This window comes from Lissotriton helveticus, chromosome 7 (genome assembly GCF_964261635.1).
Source record: "Lissotriton helveticus chromosome 7, aLisHel1.1, whole genome shotgun sequence".
NCBI classification, from domain to species: Eukaryota; Metazoa; Chordata; class Amphibia; order Caudata; family Salamandridae; genus Lissotriton; species Lissotriton helveticus.
Window position 1 is genome coordinate 1,073,894,148 of NC_136068.1, and position 23,246 is coordinate 1,073,917,393.

Sequence of the window (23,246 nt, forward strand, 5' to 3'; positions counted from 1 at the left end):
TTGTTCGAACTTCATAAACGCCTTAGTAATACACTTCTGCTGTAGATTTGGGTTCTGTGTATCATTCCTCAGTATGGGGATGAACTTCCTCAAATATCCTACTTTGTTAACTTTTTCTAAGCATTTGCTAAGCTAAGTTTCACAATTTTACTATTTTCTCATATTTTTGGGATAGATCCTATTAGACTATATCCTTTTTTCCAAATTCAGTCTCTACATTCTGGATAAGCCTTCATCTGGCAATTTAGCAGGCACATTCTCCAGCTCCAATGTTTTTCAGAACCCTTTTGTTGTTTAGACCTGATCGCATAGGAGGTTACCCACCCCCTAAGGCATGCTTTACCAGCATCCAAAACAACTTCTTATAAACGTGTCTTTATATTTACTTGAAATTCTCATTGGTATTTTGTCTGAGTTCCAGTTGCTGTACTTCATCCACCAGAATTGTATTATTCAGATGCCAGGCCTTAGGAGGTGGTCCATAGAGATTGTGTGTTTATATAATGCATTTCATTATGATTGGGTGGTCATCTGAAATTACAGCCGAAAGTATATCAGAAAAGGTGCACTTCAGGCTTTTAGTAGTGCAAACATAGTCTGTTCTTGCTTATTCTATGTGTATATGTAAATGCAGCTACCTGTAGGCCCTGATCATGCCAATTGTCTACTAAATTATGCTTTGCCTGTAGTCCTTGAATAGGTTTGTGGAGCCCTGTGATTATTTCCTACTTCTTGGTGTGAGTCTTTTTTTTCCATTGAGAGGAGCATTGAATAAAAGCCTGTCCCAATTCTAATTCACCTAATGACCTAGGGTTATCTATAATTCACAAATAGTAACTGATTAATCTTGGCTCGTACCCAACCCACTATTTTAACCACCCCAATCATGCTGTGGCTAAATTGGTCTTTAAATGTGCATAGTACCTTTGATCTACAAGATTTTCAAATTGTGGTAGCCACTCAAAGTTGGGCTGCATTTACATATTGAGCTTCTTATTGCCAGTTATGTTTGCCCAGGCAACTTTTCATTTTTGCACCTCTATGCATTCCTAAAAATAAATGCTTGCTTTAGTTTTGCGTAAAAACCATTACCACATTTCTCTTCTTGTTTGCAATCATACCATTTCCACCTATTGACCAAGATTTCAATGTTCTTTTCATTTTATTTTTAGCTCAAAACGACTCTTCAACCTCTGAAGCCATTACTTTCTAAGACACCGTTTTGTCTCATTCCAAATTTTCCCTTTTAACAAAACTCTTGTTCCTTGTTCACCTAGACACAACATGCTCTCTTTCTACACTTCTCACATCTACCTCATCCACTCCCTCTGAGAACAACAATCTCCCCCAACCAAGAGCGGCTGCTACCCTATTCATTTAGGTTTTGTAGGCTCGGAGAATCTGGTGACAACTTACCTCTACCTTATTATCCACAGGCCCACATTTAGCCAACCGATTTTTCTAGCCTTTTACTGAGTCAGGCTCTATCTTGAAAGGGCTGCAGCTATGTTTGTTTTAAGGGCATACACAATGTTCTCACTGTAACAAATTTACATGCCCAACATTGCTTGTAAAGGATATTCTTGTGTCATTGTAAAGCACATTCTTCTGAACTGACGCTATGCTTGCTACCATTCATATCATAAGTGTGACTCCAGCCACAATGCTTGATAGGAGACACTTCATTAAATTGTTAGAAGTCTTTTCCATAGTTCGTCTTTTACTTTCTCTGGTTTCCTGCCCTCCTTCCACCCAACCCATTATGCACCTTTGAATGCCATTGTTTTCACAGCCACAGTTATCCCAAAGATTCTGCTTACAAAGCAGCGAACAGGTAGGGTCCTTCTAATCAGCAATCGTTCTTTTTCTAGGTGGCACAAGGCCCCCATATCTGGTGGTCTTGTATCCTACGTTTCAAATGAAAACCCCTACAGAGAGGAAAAAGGTTCAAGGGGATCAGGGAGCTGGTTCAAGAGGTCCAGAAGCCCATGCTCCTAGAAGAAATGGCAAAGTTCAATAGTAGGGCTAGTGTTCCTTGGTAAAACTAGAGAGGAAGTGAGGCATGGGTTCCCAAAGTGCAGAGGGTGCCTCTGTTTGGCTATTGGGAGAGGGCAGTCAATAAGACCGTTTACAAGTGGATCCCCACTGAAACGAGAAGAACGGTCACCCAGGCCCTCGTCAGCAGTAGGTTGGACTACGGACACGCCCTCTACGCAGGAGCCTCGGCCAAACTCCTGAGACGGCTCCCACGCATCCAGAACGCCTCTGCACGCCTGGTCCTCGTAATCCCTCACCGCAGCCACATCCCACCCCACCTGAGAGACCTGCACTGGCTCCCGGTCAACAAGAGGATAACCTTCGAGCTCCTCATCCACGCCCACAAGGCACTCAACAACACCGGACCAACGTACCTCAACAGACGACTCAGCTTCTACACCTCCACCCGCCAGCTCCGCTCCGCCGGCCACAGTCCCCCGCTTCGGAAGAGTGACATTCGGTGGCAGATCGTTCTCCCACCTCGCCGCCAAGACCTGGAACACCCTCCCTATCCACCTACGGCAGACCCAAGACATAATGACCTTCAGAAAACTTCTCAAGACCTATCTTTTCGAGCAGTAGCAGCATTCCCCACCCCAGCACCTTGAGACCCTCACGGGTGAGTAGTGGGCTTTACAAATGATATGATTGATTGATTGATTGATTGGTTTATGTTGCCCTCACACACAACCTTGAGGATGTCATGCTTCATCATTGGGTGATGCTCCTTGTTGGCCCGGCGCTGCAATGCCCACCGGGTCCCCCTAAGGGTCGCTCTGGCGGAAACTGCCCCAAATGTTCAGGGTTGGTTACACAGTCTTGCCTATTGCAATGTAAACAGTGAGCTCTAAGCCTGTCTGATGCCCAGTACATCTCGCCCCAAAGACATCTGGGGACCTTACAAGTCATATGTCGAGAAACTTCGACAGGAATCTGACACCCAACTAGAGCGTTGCATAACTCCTGAGGGAGTGGGGTGATCCCACATCCACATGTGTCAGGTTTCTATGAATAAAAGTCAGTGAATCTCGCTGTGATACGTGTTGATTTCTGGGAAGAGGAGTGCTTTTGTTGTTGATTTTTGTTATTATAAATGTGGGGGAGGTAGACTCAGAGGGACCCTTACAAGATGTACTGTTAGTATTGCAATTGATCCCTATTACTTGGTAACTGGTTGAATATATTTGTGTAAAGAACAAGATGCTATCTTGGAATGATGCGACAATCTATGACCACGAAATGATGTACGAACATATATATGTATTTCCTTTGTACGACGAAAATGGAAAATAAAGTTTTAAAAAAAAGTGTCGCTTTGGCGGAGATCAGAGAACTACGCTTACTGTCTCATTAGTCAGACCTAATGGTGGTCACCACTCAGTAAATGTGCCATATTTACTGAGGGGTGACCACCTTATCTGTCCTCACACTTGTTGGCTACTCTTTTATCTCTGGAAGTGTAATCATGTCAATAAAGCTTTGCGCTAGGAAACTCCCTTACCAGTTTTAACCTTGCACATTACACCCCACGTCACAACCCTCCTCACTTGCATTCATTTGTAAGGCAGCCTCAAAAAAAATCTCTGCCAAAGCTACCCTTCAGGGGACCCGTTGGGCACTGCAGCTCCGGCCCAACGAGGAGCATCGCCCAATGATGTATCATATTCAGTCATGTTCAAACTGTAATTTTAAGTTTTTCAGTTTAGGTGTGTATGTAAGAGACACAGTTTCCTTTGACAAATAGGAGACAACTGGATTTCACACATGTTCCACCTACGTCCAATCCATTTTTCAATTGATAGGAGTTTCCACAATCTAGCATACCAATGTGTATAGAAAGGGGGGCATTAAGGGGGGGGCGTAGTGTCAGCCTTTTCCTCAAAGAAATGTGATTGTTGTTTTCCCGCTCCTAGGTAGTTTCAAAGTATAGCCTTATCTGCGCTATTTTGGTAGCTCAGAGAAGGTGGTCTCGTCTATTGCAATATCTCGGGGTAACGGATCGGCCAATATTTTCTTAAGTGCTTCGGACCATAATAGCCTATTACAAGGATATTTCCACCAAATGTGTCTTTCATTCCTGAGCGTGTCACACCCCCTCCATCATTTCGTATCAACCTTTGGGTAGTAACTATGCAATTTAGCTAGATGTCTGTACCAGTTAAGTAGTAGTTTATACTGTGCTTTCCTGTGTGCCACACTCAGGATGCTCCGATGTAAGCCTCTCCAAACTTCCAGCCATTGTTTCTCAGTGATGGGGACTCCACACATGGCCTTCCAGGTTTTTCACTGAAGACCTTCCTTTTTGGTATGGCATGGCTTTCAAAAGGAGAACGTACATCTAAAAGACTGTGTTTTGATGCTGTCGTCTGCTTTACAAACGTCTCATGGGGCTGCGAGGTCGCAGATAGCAACTTCTTTAAGACCCGGTTGCAATACCTAGTGTGTAATTAATTCTTTTGCGTTCCTCAACATGTAAATCGTGTTTACAATCCTCATATGATTGAGGATTGATGAAAAAATAGAGGGATGAAGGGACTCCTTTCTCTGAAGTGGTTTTCGGTATTCATTTGTTTTTGTGAGGCCAACATGAGAAGCGGAAAGTACCTGCACCCAAGTGTTAACATGTGGCTCAATGAGAGAAGAGTAAGGGTTTCCCCAATTCTGTTGCTTCCGCAGCAGCTTTTAGTAGTTGTCAAAGCTTTGGCGAAGTATATATACACTGCATAAAGTTGTTGATTTTTTCCCCCTTATATACTTCTTCTATATCTAAATATTCATTATCATTGGGTTATGTTTTGTTAATAAATTGGGACGAAATATATCCAATCCCGTTGTTAAAATGTTCTTGTACAAAGCACACTTTCAGTACAGACAGTAACAAAACTTTCAGAGGCGTTCAGCAGAATCCTTATACATCTACTAGGTTGAGTTCAGTATAATACTGGTATACTTTGACAGGACTATTGCTGTAGGGAGTAAGTTTAGACGCTAAAACGAGATTTTCTACAGACTGATGAGATCCAGCTAGTATTTCTTCATCTGAGCAGCCATAGCAATTAAGGGACCCATGCCTGCACTCTCTGTTAGAATAATTATTCTTACCGCTCGAATATCAATTGAACAGTATTCCGTGCCTTCCGTAGTGTCACCCTTAATATCTCTTTTCTTGTTGTTATCAAACCATATCTCCAGAAATCATATATAATATATTTATTGCTTAAATGTATACCTTTGTAGAGATTTCATAAATCTCTTGTTCTTTACAATTTTTTCTTTTAACTTCTTTATCTTTTTCCTCTACATTTCATTTTTTAATATTAATGTAACTAGTTTGCATTGGCTTCCTGTCTCACTCCGCCGTTGCAGTTCTTTGGTACCCATCATTGTTGCCAAATCTTTTGATTTGTGCTGCTGATTAAATCTGGCATCGATTTTGTCTCATTTGATAGTTGGACCTATTCGTTATTGGAAGCTTTTATTTTCTTGTGTTTATTTTTTCACTGCACGCCTTAACATCTCATATTTTTTAAAGGACCTGTTTTACTTATAACTATTCACCACAATTGACTGTTGCGAATAAATTCTTTTTTTCAAAAAACGGACTTTCCCCGTTTTCCCATGCAAGGCCGTTTAATTTTTTTTTAACTCGTCAGTCAAACCCTCCCTGATACTTTTTTAAAAAACATTTCTATTTGCTTTTTGTATACAACTAAACATTACAGTCATGTATTCAGCATGATTTCTCCCTCTAGGTCCACATCCACCCCCTGAAAACCATTCTGTTGATAAGCAGCACATCACAGATTCGTAAAAGCGGACCGTACATCAAGATTCCACCTCTCCATTCCCTCTCCCATCTCCGCCCGCCCTCCCCCATATGAACCAGTAACACTCCGGTATGCTCAACCCTTCCCCAGTCCTCCATCCAGTCCATGATAATGTCTCCACTTAGACCAGATTTTTCGAAACTTCCTAGGGCACCCCCTGGATTTGTAAGTTACCCTCTTAGCCGCCATGTAGAGGTCTAGACCTCGCCTCCATTCCTCTAGATCGGGAGGAGTCGGGGACCCCCACCTTCTCGCAATGTCCCTTTTGGCCACTACCAGGGCTAGCACCAGGAAAATTATAAGTGGGCGTGCCAAATCTACATCATTGGACATTCCCAGTAAAGCCAGCTTTGGCTCTTGCGTCAGTGGGGCTTCCAGGATCTCCCGCAATTCTGAGAAAACATTTGACCAGTATAGTTGGATCACTGTGCAGGTCCATAGTGTATGATAAAAACCACCCTCAGCCTCGTGGCATCTAAGACACCTGTCCCTCTCGATTTTCCCCATTTTATGTAGCCGTACTCTGTCATAGTATGTCCTATGTAGTATATTATATTGAATAAGGCGCAGCCTTGATTTTATCGCTACTTCACGGGGGTGCATTAACACCAACTCCCAGTCTAGATCTTCCAGCGTTCCTACTTCATTCTCCCATGTAGCCCTGAGCTTCGCAAGGTCCCCCAGCATATTGTTGGTTAGTGTTTTGTATGTAAGCGAGACTGCTTTCCCCTGAATTTGCTCTTGCAGAAGCCGCCCCTCCAGTGGAGCATACTCCGACATCCCTACCAGTTGCAGTTGTTGCGCTTTCCATGCATGGCGGAACTGGGTGTACTTGAATATCTGTGAGTTTTGCAGCCCATATTCAGTTCTCATGTTCTGGAAGGACTTCAATTCACCCTTAGCTATAACATCCCCGATGGTGGAGATACCAATATCATCCCATCGTTTGAAACCTTGTAGTTTGTGTAGCTCAGGCAGCCATGTACAATGCCAAAGTGGTGTCTGGTGAGTGGGGGTCTTGTCCCAACCCGTGCGCTTCATGGCTTCATTCCAGGCGTGTAATGTCGTAAGGGTAGCCGGTAGCAGTTTGTGTCGTGCAGACCCTCCATATAAGTAGTGTAACAGGTTGTGTGTGGATAGTGTATGTTTTTCTAGGGCATAGGTGGGATGATCGGCCGGGAGGTGTAGCCACTCATTAATCGGGATCAGGTGTTCCGCCCAATAATAGGCCTCTATATTTGGGAGGGAGATTCCGCCACTATACTGGTGCCTCTGAAGCGTGGATAGCGCTATCCTAGGTTGTTTGCCTAGCCAAAGAAATGCCCGAAGATCCGAATGGATCCTGTGTATCACTGTGTCTGGGAGGGAACAATATTCATTTTGTAGGGCGTACAAGTATTTGGGAAGGATAATCATTTTATATAAAGCTGCTCGCCCTAGGAGTGTGAGTGGCAGGCGTCGCCATCTTTCCATGTCCGCGGTTGAGTTGATTGAGACCATATCTACATTTTTCTGAAGGGAGAGTGCCTTATCCAGGGTAAGGTAGATCACTAGGTATTGGAAGCCCTCTGTAGTAGTTATTAATTGTTGGGGTAGCGTCGTCCAACGATCCCCTCCCCCCGGGTCATACAGGATCGATTTATGCCAGTTAATTGTGTAACCGGAAAGGGCACCATATTTTTCCAGCTCCCTGAAGAGCTCCGGGATGGTCGTCTCTGGGTCAGTGATGTATATAAGGACGTCGTCCGCATACAGGGACAGCTTCTCCTGTACCGTATCTACTTCTGTTATTCTGAATCCACTAATAGTCGAGTTTTGTCTGACCCTGGCCGCCATGATTTCAATGGTAAGTGTGAAGAGAAGGGGCGATAGAGGGCATCCCTGTCGGGTCCCCCTCTGAATCGGAAATTCCCGGGATAGACTCCCGTTCACTCTTACCCTGGCTCGTGGTGCAGTGTAAAGGAGGTGCACTCAGGCTCGGAATTTGGTGCCAAAGCCAAATTTTTCTAGCACCCCTTGCAGAAATGGCCAGTGGACCGCATCAAAGGCCTTTTCTGCATCCAGGGAGAGGAACCAGTGCGGTGCCTCCCTGTCACGTACCTCATGTAGCCAATTGTGCGTACGTCTGAGATTGAATTTTGTGGCTCTGTCTGGGAGGAAACCGGTTTGGTCAAGGTGTATCAGGTCCGGTATTACCGACCGTAGCCGGGTCGACAGGACTGTCGCAAGGAGTTTCACCTCGGTATTCAGGAGGGATATAGGTCTATATGATGAGCAGTCCTCTCGTGGTTTACCCTCTTTGTAAATTGGAACAATTATTGTCGCGGAGAGGTCAGCGGGGAGCCTCTCCTCTTGGTAGGCACCTAGAAAAAGGTTCCGCAAGTATGGAGCCAGGATGTCTGTCGTACATTTAAAGAATTCCGCCAGGAAACCATTGGGTCCCGGGGCTTTTCCCGGCCTCAGTCTGCTAATCGCTAAAGAAACATCCTCTATCGAGATGTCGGCTTCAAGGGCCTTAACTGCGTCAGGGTCTAGGGACGGTACTTCAATCTGGCTCATATATCGGAGGGCATCATTAGTCGAGCCTAGGTCCCTGGCAGTATAAAAACTCTCATAGTGGTCAGCGAAGGCCCCAGCGATGTGTGCGTCTGTGCAGGCAAGGCTACCGTCTACACCCGTAACTTGTTCTACCCATCGCGCTGCCCTCTCCTTCCTACTAAGCCGTGCTAGGAGTCTGCCCGATTTATCCCCAACGTCATACAGGCGATGAAGGGTGGCCAGGTTCTGCGTCTTAGCTTCGTCCGTCACTAGGTCCCTGTAGTGGCGTTGTGCATCTACTAGTTTTCTCAGGGTGTTAGGGGATTTGTCACATAGGTATTCTCTCTCCAGGTCTATAAAAGTTAGTTCCGTCCCTGCCACCTCTTCCTGAAGTTCTTCCCTCTCTTCACCAATTCTACTCATTATCCTGTCCCTCATGACCGGTTTCAGAGCTTCCCATAGGGTTACTCCTGAGGCAACCGTTCCTTCGTTTTCAGCCAGAAAAACTCGCGCATCCGCCCATACCCCCTTCAGTATCATTGGGTTTTTGAGTTCCCAGGCATCCAAGCGCCAGCTAGCCCCCGCACTGTTGCGTCTGTGACCTACAGTAACTAGTAGAGGCGAGTGGTCTGAGACACCTCTAGCCCTATAATCTGCGGTCGAGTCCGTGGTCAAGTCTTGCCTGGACATAAATATATAGTCCAGACGCGAGAAAACCTTATTGGGGGCCGAGTAAAAGGAGTACGTAAGTTTCCCCGGGTGTAGCCACCGCCAAACATCAGTTAAACCAATTGTGGAGATCATCTGGGCCAGGGGTGTCTGGGCAATCTTAGCGGGCGGCGACCCTGAGCGATCCAGCATCTTATCCATGACGTCGTTGAAGTCCCCGCCTACTAATTGAATGGTGTCAGCCGATTCTAGGAGTATGTTTGCTAACGTCTTGAGTGCATTCGCCTGTAGTTTAGGGGGGGCATATACTGACACTAGTGTGTATGTGCGTCTACGCCATTTCCCTTGTACTCCAACGCACGTTCCCTGTGGGTCCACCCATGTGCGTGTGATGCACAACGGGGACGCGGTCTTCAGGATGATAGCCACCCCCCTGGAATCAGTAGTGTATCCCGCGTGGGCCAACACTTTGTATCGTCCCCTAGCAATGAATGAGCAATTGGACCCCTTGAGGTGCGTTTCTTGTAAGAAAATTACATCTGGTCCTATTCTTTTAATGTATGCGTTCACTAGTCCCCTCTTAATCTTGTTACCAAGACTATTCATATTCCAGGACAGTGCGCTAAGTTTGGAAACGTCATTCGTTTGTATATCTAATGTACCTGCCATACTGATGTGTTAACGTGATAACGTGGGTGTTCCCTGGTGTATGAGCGGAGAATGTTGCAACAATTAACACGACTGTAAACAATCAACTGCTTCCCCCTCACTTCCCCCCCGCGTCCCCCCCAACAAAGTGTCCAAACTTTCCCATCCCCCACCTCCCCACCTTCTCCCCCCAGCCATCCCATACTTGTAACCAAGAAAGCACGAGACTTTTGGGCGGTAAAGGTCTATCGCCCTTCCACCAACCACCCCAACTTGAAGGACACTAGGGCCCCAGGCTAGGCCGCCACCAGTTTAATTGTCCAACTAGTGACTGGACGAGTACTACCGTCTCGTAGGCCGCTAGAGGCAGCCCCTAGTCAGGCTGAGATCAATAGTGTCAAACAAAATTCAAAAAGTGGTGATTGTAGCTTGCGTGTCTCCGGCAGTGGCTTACTGCAGTTCCGGATACAAAGACTAAACTTCCTCACGAGTGTGAATCTTGGGAGTCCAGACCGCCGTTCTCCACTCCTCCAGCAGCCCCATGTTCCATCTCTCGGATCGCCTCGACCAGGGGGTGCAGGGAGTTATCTGTTAAGTCCTCAAAATCTGACGAACGTGCACTAGCCACAACGGCCATCTCGTCGTCAATGCGGTTGTCCAGTCCGTTGAATCTGTTACCCAGCGTCGTGTTCACCTCCGTGGTTCCGGTTCGGTCTCGTTCTCCTCTGGCCGATGCCATGCGTTCCAAATTCAGTGGGGAGAGTGTATGGCGTTTCATCCTAGGGATGTGGGACCGTTGTGTCGTGGGCGGCCTTCTCCGGAAGTTGGCTGCCGCCATTTCGAATCTGACCCTACGGCCCTCATCCTCCGCTCTTCGGAGCATCGGTCTTTCCTCCAACCACTCCCAGGCCTCTTCCGGACGACTGAAGAAAAGTGACCGGCATTTATATAGGACCTTTAGCTTCGCCGGAAAGAGTAACATGTAGGATATGTGCATTTCCCGCAGTTTTGCTTTAACTGAGTCAAATGAACGGCGCTGTTTCTGCACGTCCTGGCTATAATCCGGGAAGATCATGATGTTTGCATTTTCCAGACTAAGTTCCCCTTTTTTCCTTGCCTCTTTCAGGATGAGGTCTCTATCAGCAAAGTTGAGGAAACGGGCAATGATCGACCGAGGCCTCGCTCCCTCTGGGGGTTTCATCAGCAGGACCCTGTGTGCCCTTTCTATGATAAAGCAGTTCGAGAAGTTGGCCTGTGGGAATGTCGCTGTTAACCAGTCTCGGAGAAACGCTGCAGCGTCGGTCTTCTCAATACCTTCTCTAAAACCCACGAAGCGAAGGTTGTTTCGTCTCGCTCTATTTTCAGCATCATCGACTCTCCACAGCAGCTGCTTGTGGGAAGCCGGTAGCTCAGCCATATCTTTCTTTAGTGCAATTAGGGAGATCTTCCGTCTCGCTGATTCTGGTCTCAGTGGCAGTCACTCTCTCCGTTAGATTCCTTAAGTCCTGGCGTCACACGAGGACCTCAGAACCCACCTCGCCTATTTTTGTCTCCAGTGCCATTCTAGAGTTCTGGATATCTTCCCTTGAGGCCTGTATTGCCTCCATAATGATGGACGTGTCTGTACTTGTGCCAGGCGGTGCCGGGGCCATCTCCCTCTGAGATCGTGCCGTAGCGTAGCTGTCAATGGTTTCCTGTCTGGCTGACCTCTGGGCAGGGTCCCTTTTCCCCCATGTCGGGCCCCGGGCCTGAGCAGTATCCCCTCCCCGCTGCCCGAGGGTCGGTGTATGTGGCAAGGGGGGGGGGGGGAGTAATCACACCCAAGTCCGTGCACCCCGGTTCAGTAGGATCCGTTCACCACGGACCGACCGGCTGGAGTGGGCAGTAGTGGATGGGGGATGCGAGAAGGGAGCCTCCCAGGGTCTCACCCACGGTTGTCTGTTGAGGCGGGTATCGCTTCCCCTGACATGTAGTGTCTCCGGCTGTATCGGGGTCCCCCACTATTGAGTGTTGAAAAGAGGCAGCTCCCCCGACATATCCCTCCAATGAGCGACACTTGCAGTGGGCGCCCACAGTGCACACACCCTCGCCTCACGTAGGGGGGTCTCCATGTGGTCCGCTGTCGCGGGAGGGACGGCGTCGGCCCGACCAGAGCCCGGTCGCGGCGCTCCCCCGCGCGTCTCAGCTCTCCCTCACACGGCGGCAACACAGGTCCCAGGCCTTCGTCAGCAATGTTTGAGGCCACCCCCGGCTCACAGTTGCTTCAGTAGGCCAGGCGGGAGGGCAGAGGGCGGCTGCAGGTCCGACCATCCAGCCACGTCGGATTCTCCACAATTAACGGCCCAGTCTCAGGGTGTAGGCGGGAGAGGGGGGGGGGAGCACCAAGATTCACGGGCCCCAGGGCACGGCGACCCCCCTCCTTACCCGGATCTCCGTCTTCCGCGGTCCCTCCGCCTCGGCGCTCTTCTCTGCCGCCGTTCGTCGCGGCCCCGGGCCCTGGGCTCTTGGCGAGCCTCCGACCAGTTCTCGCTCTGGCCCGGCAGGGACCCTCCAGCTCTGATCGCCTCTCCGCAGCCTCCGCTCGTAGGCGGACCCGCCGTCTGCCTCACCTCCAACCAAGTCGAATCACCGGATCCGCCGAGAAAGAGGGGCCGCCGGCTGCGCGACCCCAAAGCCGGGCAGTGCTCCGCTCAGGATGACAGAGCGGGTCCGGTCGCCATCTTGTCGCGGGTTCGTCGCCGCCTCTCGCTTTCCCCTGCCAGCGCCGAATGGCCTCGTATTTCGGCAGGACACCTCCGATCAGGCTGCCAGATCGGTGGAGTCTCACTGGCTTCAGTTTCATGGGGTTTTGGAAGTTTTTAGGGCTGTTTTAACGACTGATTCGTGCAGTAAGCCGGGAGCCGAGCCGAGGCACGTCCTACTCCACCATGCTGCTAGCCACGCCCCCTCCCTGATACTTTTTTGATACCTAACCTATTGTCTTTTACAGATCACAAACATGATAAATTGTTGAACTCTTTGTTGAAACACTGTGCTGTTCATATTTCGGTATCGAATTTGACAGTTTATTAACGGAATCAAAAACCCGAAATTGTTCATTATTGACTTAAACATTCTGTAGAGTGGGCTGTACATTGCTGAAGCACAGCGGTGCTTTACCCAGCAATAATACCAATTCTTGGCTTTTCTAGAAACAAACAAACTTCTTGAACACCTGTCTCTGTAAGACATGCCCTTACCATGGCTACTAAGGCATATAACATTTTGTAATAATGGCTAAGATTTTAATTTAAATTGTTGATGAGGATTCTCAGGTGCTGGTGGTGGGGGGCATGGTAGGAAGGCTTCAGTGAATTGTTAATATAGTTTCCAGAATTAAGAGTACCATTGAGACGAATTCATGTATAGCATTAATGTGGCACACCAAGGGCAGTTAAGAGAACTCTGAGGTGGTGTAAGCATACAGAAATGCCCAACTAAAATCTTGGTTCAGAAAAGAGCAATCATTGGTACCAATTGGCTGTCAATTTGGTTAGTTTATTGAGTGACCCTGGGGCATACAGACAAGGGTAGACATCTGTTTATTCATTCCGAACTAAGTGTAACAAACCAAGGATGAGACCTAGTCACCTGGATTCTTCTCTATTCCTTTTGACTATGGCTGATGCATTGGAAAGTATTCTTCTCCCAGGCTCCTTGTGAGCCCACAATAGTGGCTTTATTTATTGATGTGTCTGAATGGAAACACTCCAAATGGCATAACCCTCTCTTGGAATGTGCCACCCTCCCTTAGTCTGTCAGACGATCCAGGGTGCATACTTACCTGACTCAGAAGAATTCTAAAGGTGAGTTATCATTATCAGAAGTGAACTTCGCCAGTATTTTTTTTTTTTTTTATTTTTTTTTTTTTTTGAAAACCTTTATTGACAATGAAAGCTCACAAATACTGGCCTACAACCCCACGGGCTGGCCAGAAACAGAATGGTCAAAGAACCAGCATACAAAAGGAAGATCTGCACAGGATATAACATCAGGAGCACTGGTGAAACAAGAAAAACCATCGAGCGTTCAGCAAGAGCAGGATAATAAAGGTTAAGTTTTCTAGCACGGGGAGGGGACCAAAAGAATAACGGGCCGTATATGAGAATACAAGGGAGGGACCGCGGCAAGCCGCCATTTTATAAACACAACGTAAGAAAATGAAGCCATACAATCAAATCGAGCAAAGGACAAAACAGAATCAGACCATCAAATAGCGACAGTGGCAACAATCAATCGCGCTCACTCACCTCCGCCCCCACCCGAACAAAGCAGACGTGGTCAAAAAGCCCCATCACAAAGACTATGCAATACGCACCCCAACGGAAAAAGGCACCTCCATAAAGGAGGAAGGGAAAGAGGGAAGAAAGACAACAGAAGGAACACCCGCCAGGCCATGCATCCTCAGGGGGAAAAACAGGACAATAAAACCGGCATGCGATGTAACAGAAACATAATACCAGAATAGGCAGCAAACCCCAATCAGCCACACACCGGAAGAAGGACAGAAAACCCCCGGGGGAGATACAAGGTGACAGAGTCCCGAAAAAGTGAATACACAAGAGCCATAGAACAAAAAGGGAAAATAAGGGGGGAAAAAGATCCCCCAACACAAACAGACCCCCCCCACCCACCCCTAAGCCCACCCTGCACCCCTGCAGAAGGCTACGGCCTACCCCCCCGCAGCGTGCCTGTCGCCCTAAGTTGAACCCGAAATTTAGTAGAGCAAGAAAAGTTGGAATTAAAAGACAAAAAAGGGGGGGGAGGGAAAGGGAGGGAAGGAATTGAAGGGAGTAAAGACATACAAACATACACATGGGGGAGGGCCAAAGACAGGAGTAAATGCACCCATCCACCCGCCCGGGTTAAGGGTCCAAGTCCTCGGGAAGCCAAAGAGTATCAGGCCAAAGTCCAGGAGCACTAACCAGTTACACAGAACCATATCAGGACACAGAGATCATCCAAACCGTTCATGAACCACCGCATATAGGAGCCAGTTTTCATCAGCCCTGACCCTTTTTATCCAAAGCAGTAAGGGTCCGATCCAACGAGGACCCTGCCAGAAAGAACAGAAGGCAGGCAGCAGGAGAGTCCAACGGCAGTCCAAAAAAGTCACAGGAAGAAAAGCACGGAAGATCCAGGAAATACACAGAATGTAGCAAACGATGCAGGCACAGTTCCAAGGATATATCCATAAAAGCCGACCCATCCGGGCCGGCACAGGAGACGTCATCGGGCAGTGGTGATTGAGAGGGACCAGGAGAATCATGAAAGTCCGGCAAAACAAAATCCGGCTCCCGGGCCAAGGGCAGAGGAGGCAGCACAGGAGGAGAAGGCGCCAGCAGGTTGCGCGCCTCCGGGGCGGCAGCCGGGGCCGAGTCCGCCAGGAGAGTACCAGCCACACCCCGCGATATCAATGCCTCATCCGGTCGCGGGGGCCCGGGAGGCCCGCAGTGAGGAACCGTCTCGAGAGCCAGGAGTGGCGCGGCCACCGACAGCCGCCAGGATAGCAGGATGTTCAGGATCCCCTTAAGTGCAGGAAAACATTCACAGTATCCGACACCCGGGCCTTGTGGCGGGCCCCCAGTGCTCGTCTGGGCCCGGCCCAAACAAATGGGGCTGGTCGCCATCTTGAGAGCCCGAACAGGCCGCGCGGCCAACAACCTCCGCCGGGGCGGCAGTAAAGCAGATGAAGTCCCGCCGACAGGCAGAAGAACACCCCGGACAGGAAGGGGGGCCACCAGAAGAAGGGGATTCGTCGGCCCCCCAATGTCGCCAGTCCCGATCTCCGAGTCTCCGAGTCCGGGCGGCAAAGAACAAAATGGCCGGACCGGAGAACAAAGGGGGAGGAAGCCGAACACACGAGGAACCCCAATAATGAAGGGCAGCGTCACCATCCAAGGCTGCTGCCACACAGGAGTCTCTCAGCCAGGAACCTCCGGCTCACACGAACAGCGGCCCTCCAATCACCTCCAGCGTGCCCCGAAGGGCAAGCCCGCAGGCTGCATCCGGCCCAGGAGCCGGGACGAAGAACCAGGCCAGTCCGCTCTCGAATCCCGGGAACGGTCGGGGACACTGCACCGGACCCACAGCAGCCAGGACAACCGGAACAAGTGGTAAGTGCCTGCAGTGCGTCGTAGTAGTACCACACAGCAAGGAGGGCTTCCCGGGGCAGGATAAATGCAGGATAAATGTGAAAAACACAGGCGGGCGAACGGAGCCGAGCTAAAGCGCGGCCATCTCGGTCGCGAGCTAGGCTCCTCCAACTTCGCCAGTATTGATTGTGGGTTCGCAACACTTTATAATGAGCCCAGGCGGAACTTTGGAGGGAAAACAGTACATGGCCATCACATTAGAGCATTTATTTAACCCCTTTCATCTTAATGTGGTGACCTTGTAGTACGGAACTTGTTTAGGAGGAGACTAATATGCACTCGAAGGTGAACCTCCTGTCCTCCCTCATAAATATGATGTCTCTTTTGAATACTTCTTCTTCCATCACTTTGAAATGTTAATTCATTTAGAATTATATAGTGCTAACATGCAGTTTTATGGCCACCTTAGAATGCAAAGTGAAACTGTGAGCATGTAATGCTAAATAAAAGCAGGATTCAAATCATCATGTAAACCGTGCACATCATATTTCAGTGGGTGATCTATGCACAGGTTCCCTCCAATTATCTGGAACAAAGCCGATTATTCCCCCAGCCTCAAATATAATGATTACTCACGTTCTGTAGGCAGGTTGGCTTGCTTGAACCGAAGGCCTTATCAGAAGAGGGTGGACCTTGCTGAGGTGCAGTACCTTGATCCTGGCAGATGCTAGGATAGTGTACAAGGGATGCTAAAGGGCGCTAGGGCATTATAGTAGAATTCTGATACTCTACAGTGAAGGATCACATGAGGTGTATTAATTGTGCACTTCTGTGATAGTCTGCAGAGCGCCTTAATGTGTTGCTGGGAACATATGAGGGCTGGTTGTTCTCTTGTTGAGACACAGATAGTAAACAGGGGGTGTTCATGATTAGGGCCAATAATGATGATGTATTCTAGAGAGTAATTGTACTGTTTAGATAGTCTACATGGGTTGTTTGCTTGTGCCTTTGGTGTGCTTTGAGCACAGGGCTAGGCAACAAGTGGCATTGATGGACTACAGACTTTGAGGGGCATTCGCTGTCAGTTGGCAGTATTAGAGTACAGTTGAGATAGTCCGTAGGGAGGTTTACTGTTGAAAGGACAACATGGCATTCCTACCATAGACTACAGGTAGTCAGGACCAAGGCAAATGTTTGCCTGGGAAGCTTATTGTATACAGCAGATATCATTATTAGTTAGTCTTGATTTCAAATAGGAATTTAGACATAAACGGCCGTGCCTGCATTTCATTAATCCTTTGTCTGTTTTTCCTCAAAGTCCCAAGTCTGCAGGGAGCCATGTCACTGATGAAGAAGAGGCAGAGCTGCTGGTGACAGATAATGAGGTAATGTAGATATCTCTATGGAAGATCACTTATCAAATATCATCGATACAGCAAGCAAAACTATAGGGGTAAATATATACGATGAAATTGCACTGGAAACTTTACGTTCCCCTTGGTCTTTAGCTTTCCAACCTTTGCATGCGTCTACACAGATGTTCAAGAAGAATGCAAGTCTTGTTTACAGTGTCCCAGTCCTGACAGTTGAGGTGATCCTAGTGCTCTCTGGAAGTTGTGCCAAGCAAATTTTTGCGTTTAGGTTCTGTTTTTATTTCCATTCAAAATACTGCATTTGGGAAAAGGATTTGAATAAAAGCAATTGTGCAATGTATAATTTTCCAGCCTTCATATTTAAAGTTTACCCAGATATTGCTCAATGTTGTTAGCAAGTTCTTTAAATATTTCATAACACATAATCATGTTAACGTAGATACTGCTTATCTGACCCAATAAATACATATAAAATCTTCTTTGGTAGCATGTACCATAGTTCTAAGGTGCATTGGTTTTAATTATTGTTGGGAAGGAAATGTCCCCTGCATGGTTCAGTGTCATGTGCGCTCCTGTACTATATTCCCTATGTCAAGGTTCTGAGCCTTTTTTCACCTCTTCAATCCAAATAACAGACTGACCTGTTCATAGCTTAAATTAATTTAATATTTCTCTAAACTGATTCACCACTAATCCTGTCTGGGTTCCAGAGTAGCGTGCTACCCGCCAAAAAACACTGCAACACCTCATCAGGGGTAGCAAGCGCTATATAATTGCAAACCATTCCCTCTTCTAGCCCTCCACTATTTCTTTACAATCCAAATAACAGACTAACATGTCCTCTGCTCAAATTAATTTCATATTTTTCAAGACTAATTTACCACTAATCCTTTTTTGGTTCTGGAGTAGCGTGCTACTTGCCGAAAAGTGCTTCAACACCTCATCAGGGGTAGCAAGTGCTATATAAATGCTAACCTTTCCCTCTTCTATCCCTCCACTACCCTTCTAAATCCAAACAACATATGAACATATCCACTGTTCAGATTAATTTCATATTTCACTATTCTAATTCACCACTAATCCTTTTGTGTTCCAAAGTAGCATGCTACTCACCAAAAAAGTGTTTTGGTGCCTCATCAGGGGTAGTAAGCGATATATAAATGCAATTAAAATATAATACAATGCCTCTGAACATGAGAATCATGCATGTACCATGAGGGCATTTTGCATGGATTAAGACCCAGACTGTTGTAGAGGGGCACTTTGAGAAATGCTGGCAGAGTCTAATTATCTATGTAGGAACCGGCTTTTTCCTGTTACGTGCATGAGATGAGTCACCTACGTACCTAGCCTGTTTAAGAAGGTTCAGATAGTCCATTTCAACTACATTGTTTGCTTTTTCCATATAAAACATGGGTGGCGTATGTATGTTTCCTCTGTGATTGTGTGGAAGAGTGTGGGGACTGTGTGTGACTACAATGACCTAGGAATGCATTTTGGATCTTCTGTGTAAGAGTGACTCACAAAGGGATGCTAGTGTGCTACAAGCCAAAAGTGCTGTTCCTCTATGAGCTTCATGACACAATTACGCATTCCATTAAATATTCTGCATGAATCCTACTAAACCATCTTTCCCCATGCTATCTCATAATTTCTGAAGTGCTCTGTAGAGCTGTGCTGTCTGCCACTCATGTGATAACCAGCCCCCTCTGAGGAGATTCTGATGTACCTAGTCTGTGGGGTGCCTTTCCCTGGAACCTTTGGCAGTACCTTAAAGGTGCAGTACCAAGTATCTTCAAAACTTCTAGCCCCACTTTGGTGACATCCAAATTACAATGGGAGGAGCAGGCCTGTGTGCACTCGACAGACCTGCGGTTGTGGCCCCTTCCCATAGTTTGGGCAAACTTGTTGGCTGGCTAGAGATTATCTGATGGAGGCACCAATGGTGGTCTGATGGGGTCCTGAAATCTTGAATGAAGGGGCATGAGGTGGCTTTTGGCAGCTGCTGGAGAATTCTTTGCTGAGGCCAACATAGGTTGGAGTACTCAGTAGGCCGGCCTCTTGCTCAGGTTGGCTTACAGTTATTGGGTGACTTGATTTTGCTGAGGTAGCCATTTCCAATGCTATGTCCTGGACTACAGCTCTTTTGGCCATAACAGCATTGCATGTTCCCCTGAGTTAGAGAACTGGCTTGATGCTGGATCATATTTTGAAGACACAGACTGCAATTGTTTATCTTCATCTTTTCCAACGGATTTTCAACTGCTGCCTTTAAGGCGAGCTTTTATGTGGTGGAGCTGCTGAGACAAGTACACCCCGAAACCTGGTTACTTGAGAACATCTGACAGCTGAGCAGCTCAAAGTTGTTTTACCTGCATTATTTGGGGATTCGTGGTTTTCAGGAACTCCTCCTTGAAATACAGGCATTTAACCAACTATGGGAACATTGGGCAAACATTAATTAATCTAGGTCGAGAAAGTCAACCACAAGATACGTCTGACCTAAAATCCAGCATTTAAGGTACTAGCTCCAAAATAGATGCTCTTACTTGCAAGGTTAAACATTTTTAGACCCAATTTGATAAACAGGGGGGTAGGATTGGAGAACCTAAAAAATGGCTATCTGGACTCAGAGGATGTAGAGCCAACAACTGCAGGTGCAGCCAACAATTTGTAATCTCTGATGTTGCAGATACACGCTAAACTTGAGGACCCTGACAGCTGTGTTAGGATGGGTACGCCCTTTACTTGGTGAACAGGAATGTGCTCCTACCCTGAGTGCATGATTGCAAGTGAAACTGGAATCCTGATTTTTATTTCAGCCTTGGTGTGTGCACAAAGGTATAGTCCTGTCCTTGACATTGGGCACCAAAGTGTGAGTGTATCACATTAAGCATTGGTGGCAGTTTACAGTGTTTTGTGAATTACTGGTGTTGCCAGACCTTTTCTCTGCGTCAGTGAGAGTGTGGTCACCTGATCCCTTGAGTATACAGTTGCACTGCTGTGTGACACCCTGGATCATGCACTGGCATTCCCTGTTTATGTCAGGTATGTGAGTCTGAGTACTAAGGCCAGTGGGATCCATTTTGGATGCTCCTGGTTTAGCATGGGACAAGATGGAGGATGAGATGAGCTTCCCACAGACAGTTGAAGTATATTGTCTGATTTTCTTGTGACTGGAGGGTGGAGAGCCAGACTAAAGAGAGGGGAATGGAGACAGGGCTCCATTTAGAAATTCAATTAGGTCCTTGTTGGTAAACAACAGCGGATTCATTCTTCTTGAGCACGGTCATTTGATTTATAGTAGGGCAAGGGGTAGAAGTGTAGTTATTGTTGTTCAAGGTGAGGACATTTCTACGTAGGGCCTACTCTTTTGTGTGCTCCTTTTTACTCCATAAAGAAAGTGGTGGCTACTAAGTGCAGAGAACTCACACTTCATGTTTTGGATACTCCTGCTTGGAGACAGTTCCACTTTGTGAGCCATCACTTTGCACAAAGGCTCTCAGGATAACAGCTTGAAAATGGCATTTGAAAGCGAACCAACCCAAACCAGTTCTGAAATCTTGGACAGTAGATCAACATCTTCTATCTAGCATATGGGTAGTCACAGGACTGCTGTGTGACCAGGAGTGGTATCTGTCAGACAGGCAGTCTCCCAGAGGTGACGGACATCAGCTAAATTTTGCACTTTCTGCTGGAGAGTTGAGAGCCTGCCTAGAAGCTTGCCTGTCCACTGTCTAAGGTGTCAAAAGGGGGGAATGGGGACGAGACCCAGATGGCACATGAGTGAGATGTGTTTCCTTGTCTCTCCGTCCTCCGCTGCTAATAGTTTTCACAGCTGACACTGCGCTTCGTTGTACCCACCTGGTGTGTTCCAGCCAGGGCAGTAATGGTGCATCCCTGAGACAATTTTTGGGATGGACGGTTGTGACACTGCTGCTGGGAGTGTGAGGAGAGTGGCACGGCCTGTTCACGATGGCACAGCTACACAAGTGAGCCCGCAGATAGAGGCCCTCTCAGACCCTGGCTGTTTCGCCAAAGTGAACTGAGGGAGTCCTTGCTCCACTGAACACACACTAGGGAGCGGTGTGTGTGTACAACATCCCGACAACCCCGAACATCCTGCCCTCCCTGTCTAGCTCTCACTGCCTTCTCAGGCCGAAAGACATAAGGTGAACCACTGACATACCTCCTAGGGGCCAAGGCGAAGAAACCCAAGCCCTGCCCGTGGACATCGCAGAGAATGCCCTGGAGACGAGCTGCCGATAATGTGACCATACACCTGTGGGGCAGAATCCCTATGTGCCTGGCCTCGCTCCTGAGAGATGGTGCTACCGAGGCGAATGGAGAGCTGCCCTGATCTGTTGGAGGCACTCCCAGAGGGCGGTTAGTGCTGCTGTGCACGGCAACCCCCGTCCAGCATGCCCTCCTGCTCTGCCTAGTCCTTGTGGCCTCTATGGCCCAACTGGCATGGAGCATCCTCTTGACCTCCTCCTGTGCACTTCTGAAGGCCTCCTCCGAGCCCCAATGCCCCTTCACTCGAGGTTCCTGGTTAGACTGTTCACAGGAACCAGAACCCATGCCATTTCACTAGCTGTGGCCTTCTACTGGGTGGAGATGCCAGTGCCACATGCGAGTTTAGGCCTCGAATAGACGAGAGGCACAGACCATCAGTGGAGTGGCCCTCATCTGCAACTCCCAGTGACCTGACTTGAGGGCCCCCGCCTGACACAGCACTCCTGAGAGGCCCCATTTTAGCATTGTCTGGCCAGGAGTGAGTCTGGTGGCCAGGCCTTCCTCTGCTCAGAGCCGGACATTGGAAAGGTCTGCCTGACCTGGGCCCTGCCTGGTAAAAGAACCTGCCTTACATCTACAGGAGTCACACTTCAACTAACCCGAACTGTCCCGAGCTTTGCAGCTTGAGGGGCTTTCAATCAATCAATCAATCAATCAATCAATCATTTGTAAATTGCACAACATACCTGCGAGGGTCTCAAGGCGCTGGGGGGGGGTTTCGGGGGGGGGGGGTAGCTACTGATCGAACAGCCAGGACTTGAATATCCTCCTGAAGGTCAGCAGGTCTTGGGACTGTCGTTGGCTCAGTGGGAGGGTGTTCCATGTTTTGGCGGCTTTCTAGGTAGCAGTGGGGAGGCGGCCCTCATCTTTGCGACTAGAAGTGCAACTGCAGCGATCTTCTGAGGCATAAAGGCCACACCCTGGGTGTCTGCTGAGGACTGACCCTACCGTTTCCAACTGCATTATCAGAAGCCTCCAGGGTTCAGAGCACCGATTTCCTTGTGCGGTCGCACATCTTCCTGTAGGACGATACAGGCTACAACATGGACACCTTACTGCTGAGACACAGCTTCTTCCTGGAATGGGCTCTTCCACCACCAACCTGCCCCTTCTCACAAGGGAATAATGCCACTCTTCATCAGCTATTGAACTTAAAAACATCACCATATTGAGACTGCGCTTTATAAAGGCTGGGCCATTAATCAATACACTACTTCCCTCCAGCCTCAGCCAGTTTTCAACCCTTTAGTTGGGAAACACAAGGAAACTAGTCCTCCCTTGCATCGGCCTATTCCTCACCGTCACCAGGAGTAATGGCTACTGGAAGGGGGGAAAAGGATCACTCACTAATGGACATGCTCACTAAACCCATTGGGCCACCATGCAGAGATCCTCTATCATCCTTAGAAACTGAAGCCATGCCCGACAGTGATGGCGTGGACACCCCAGTAACTCGCTCCTTTTTGAAGTCCTTTTTGCTTCCCTCAGGGAGGATCTCCAAACCTTCAAGAAGTATCTCTCCAGGGATATCAGGGTGATCCGCCGAGAACTGGAGAGCCTGGGAGACAGAGTTTCCTCCTTGGAACACCATGACGTAAGCCGTGAGGAAGAGATTGAGTAGTTACAACAGGACGTTATCAGCCTAAAAGATGAACAGCTCGACTTGCAAGTACATGCTGAGGACTTAGAAAATAGGTTCAGACTCAATAATATACGCATCAAAG

At 47.9% G+C, this 23,246-nt stretch overlaps 1 protein-coding gene across 2 annotated transcripts in view; it reads left to right on the forward strand.

The window, feature by feature from the left end:
* Positions 1-23,246, forward strand: part of CCDC40 (coiled-coil domain 40 molecular ruler complex subunit) — an 808,572-nt gene that overhangs the window by 17,866 nt on the left and 767,460 nt on the right. For both annotated transcript variants that reach the window (XM_078654053.1, XM_078654054.1), the window contains exon 2: positions 17,172-17,238. In XM_078654053.1, coding sequence (XP_078510179.1) covers positions 17,172-17,238 — 67 coding nt within the window. The remainder of the gene's footprint in view (positions 1-17,171; positions 17,239-23,246) is intronic.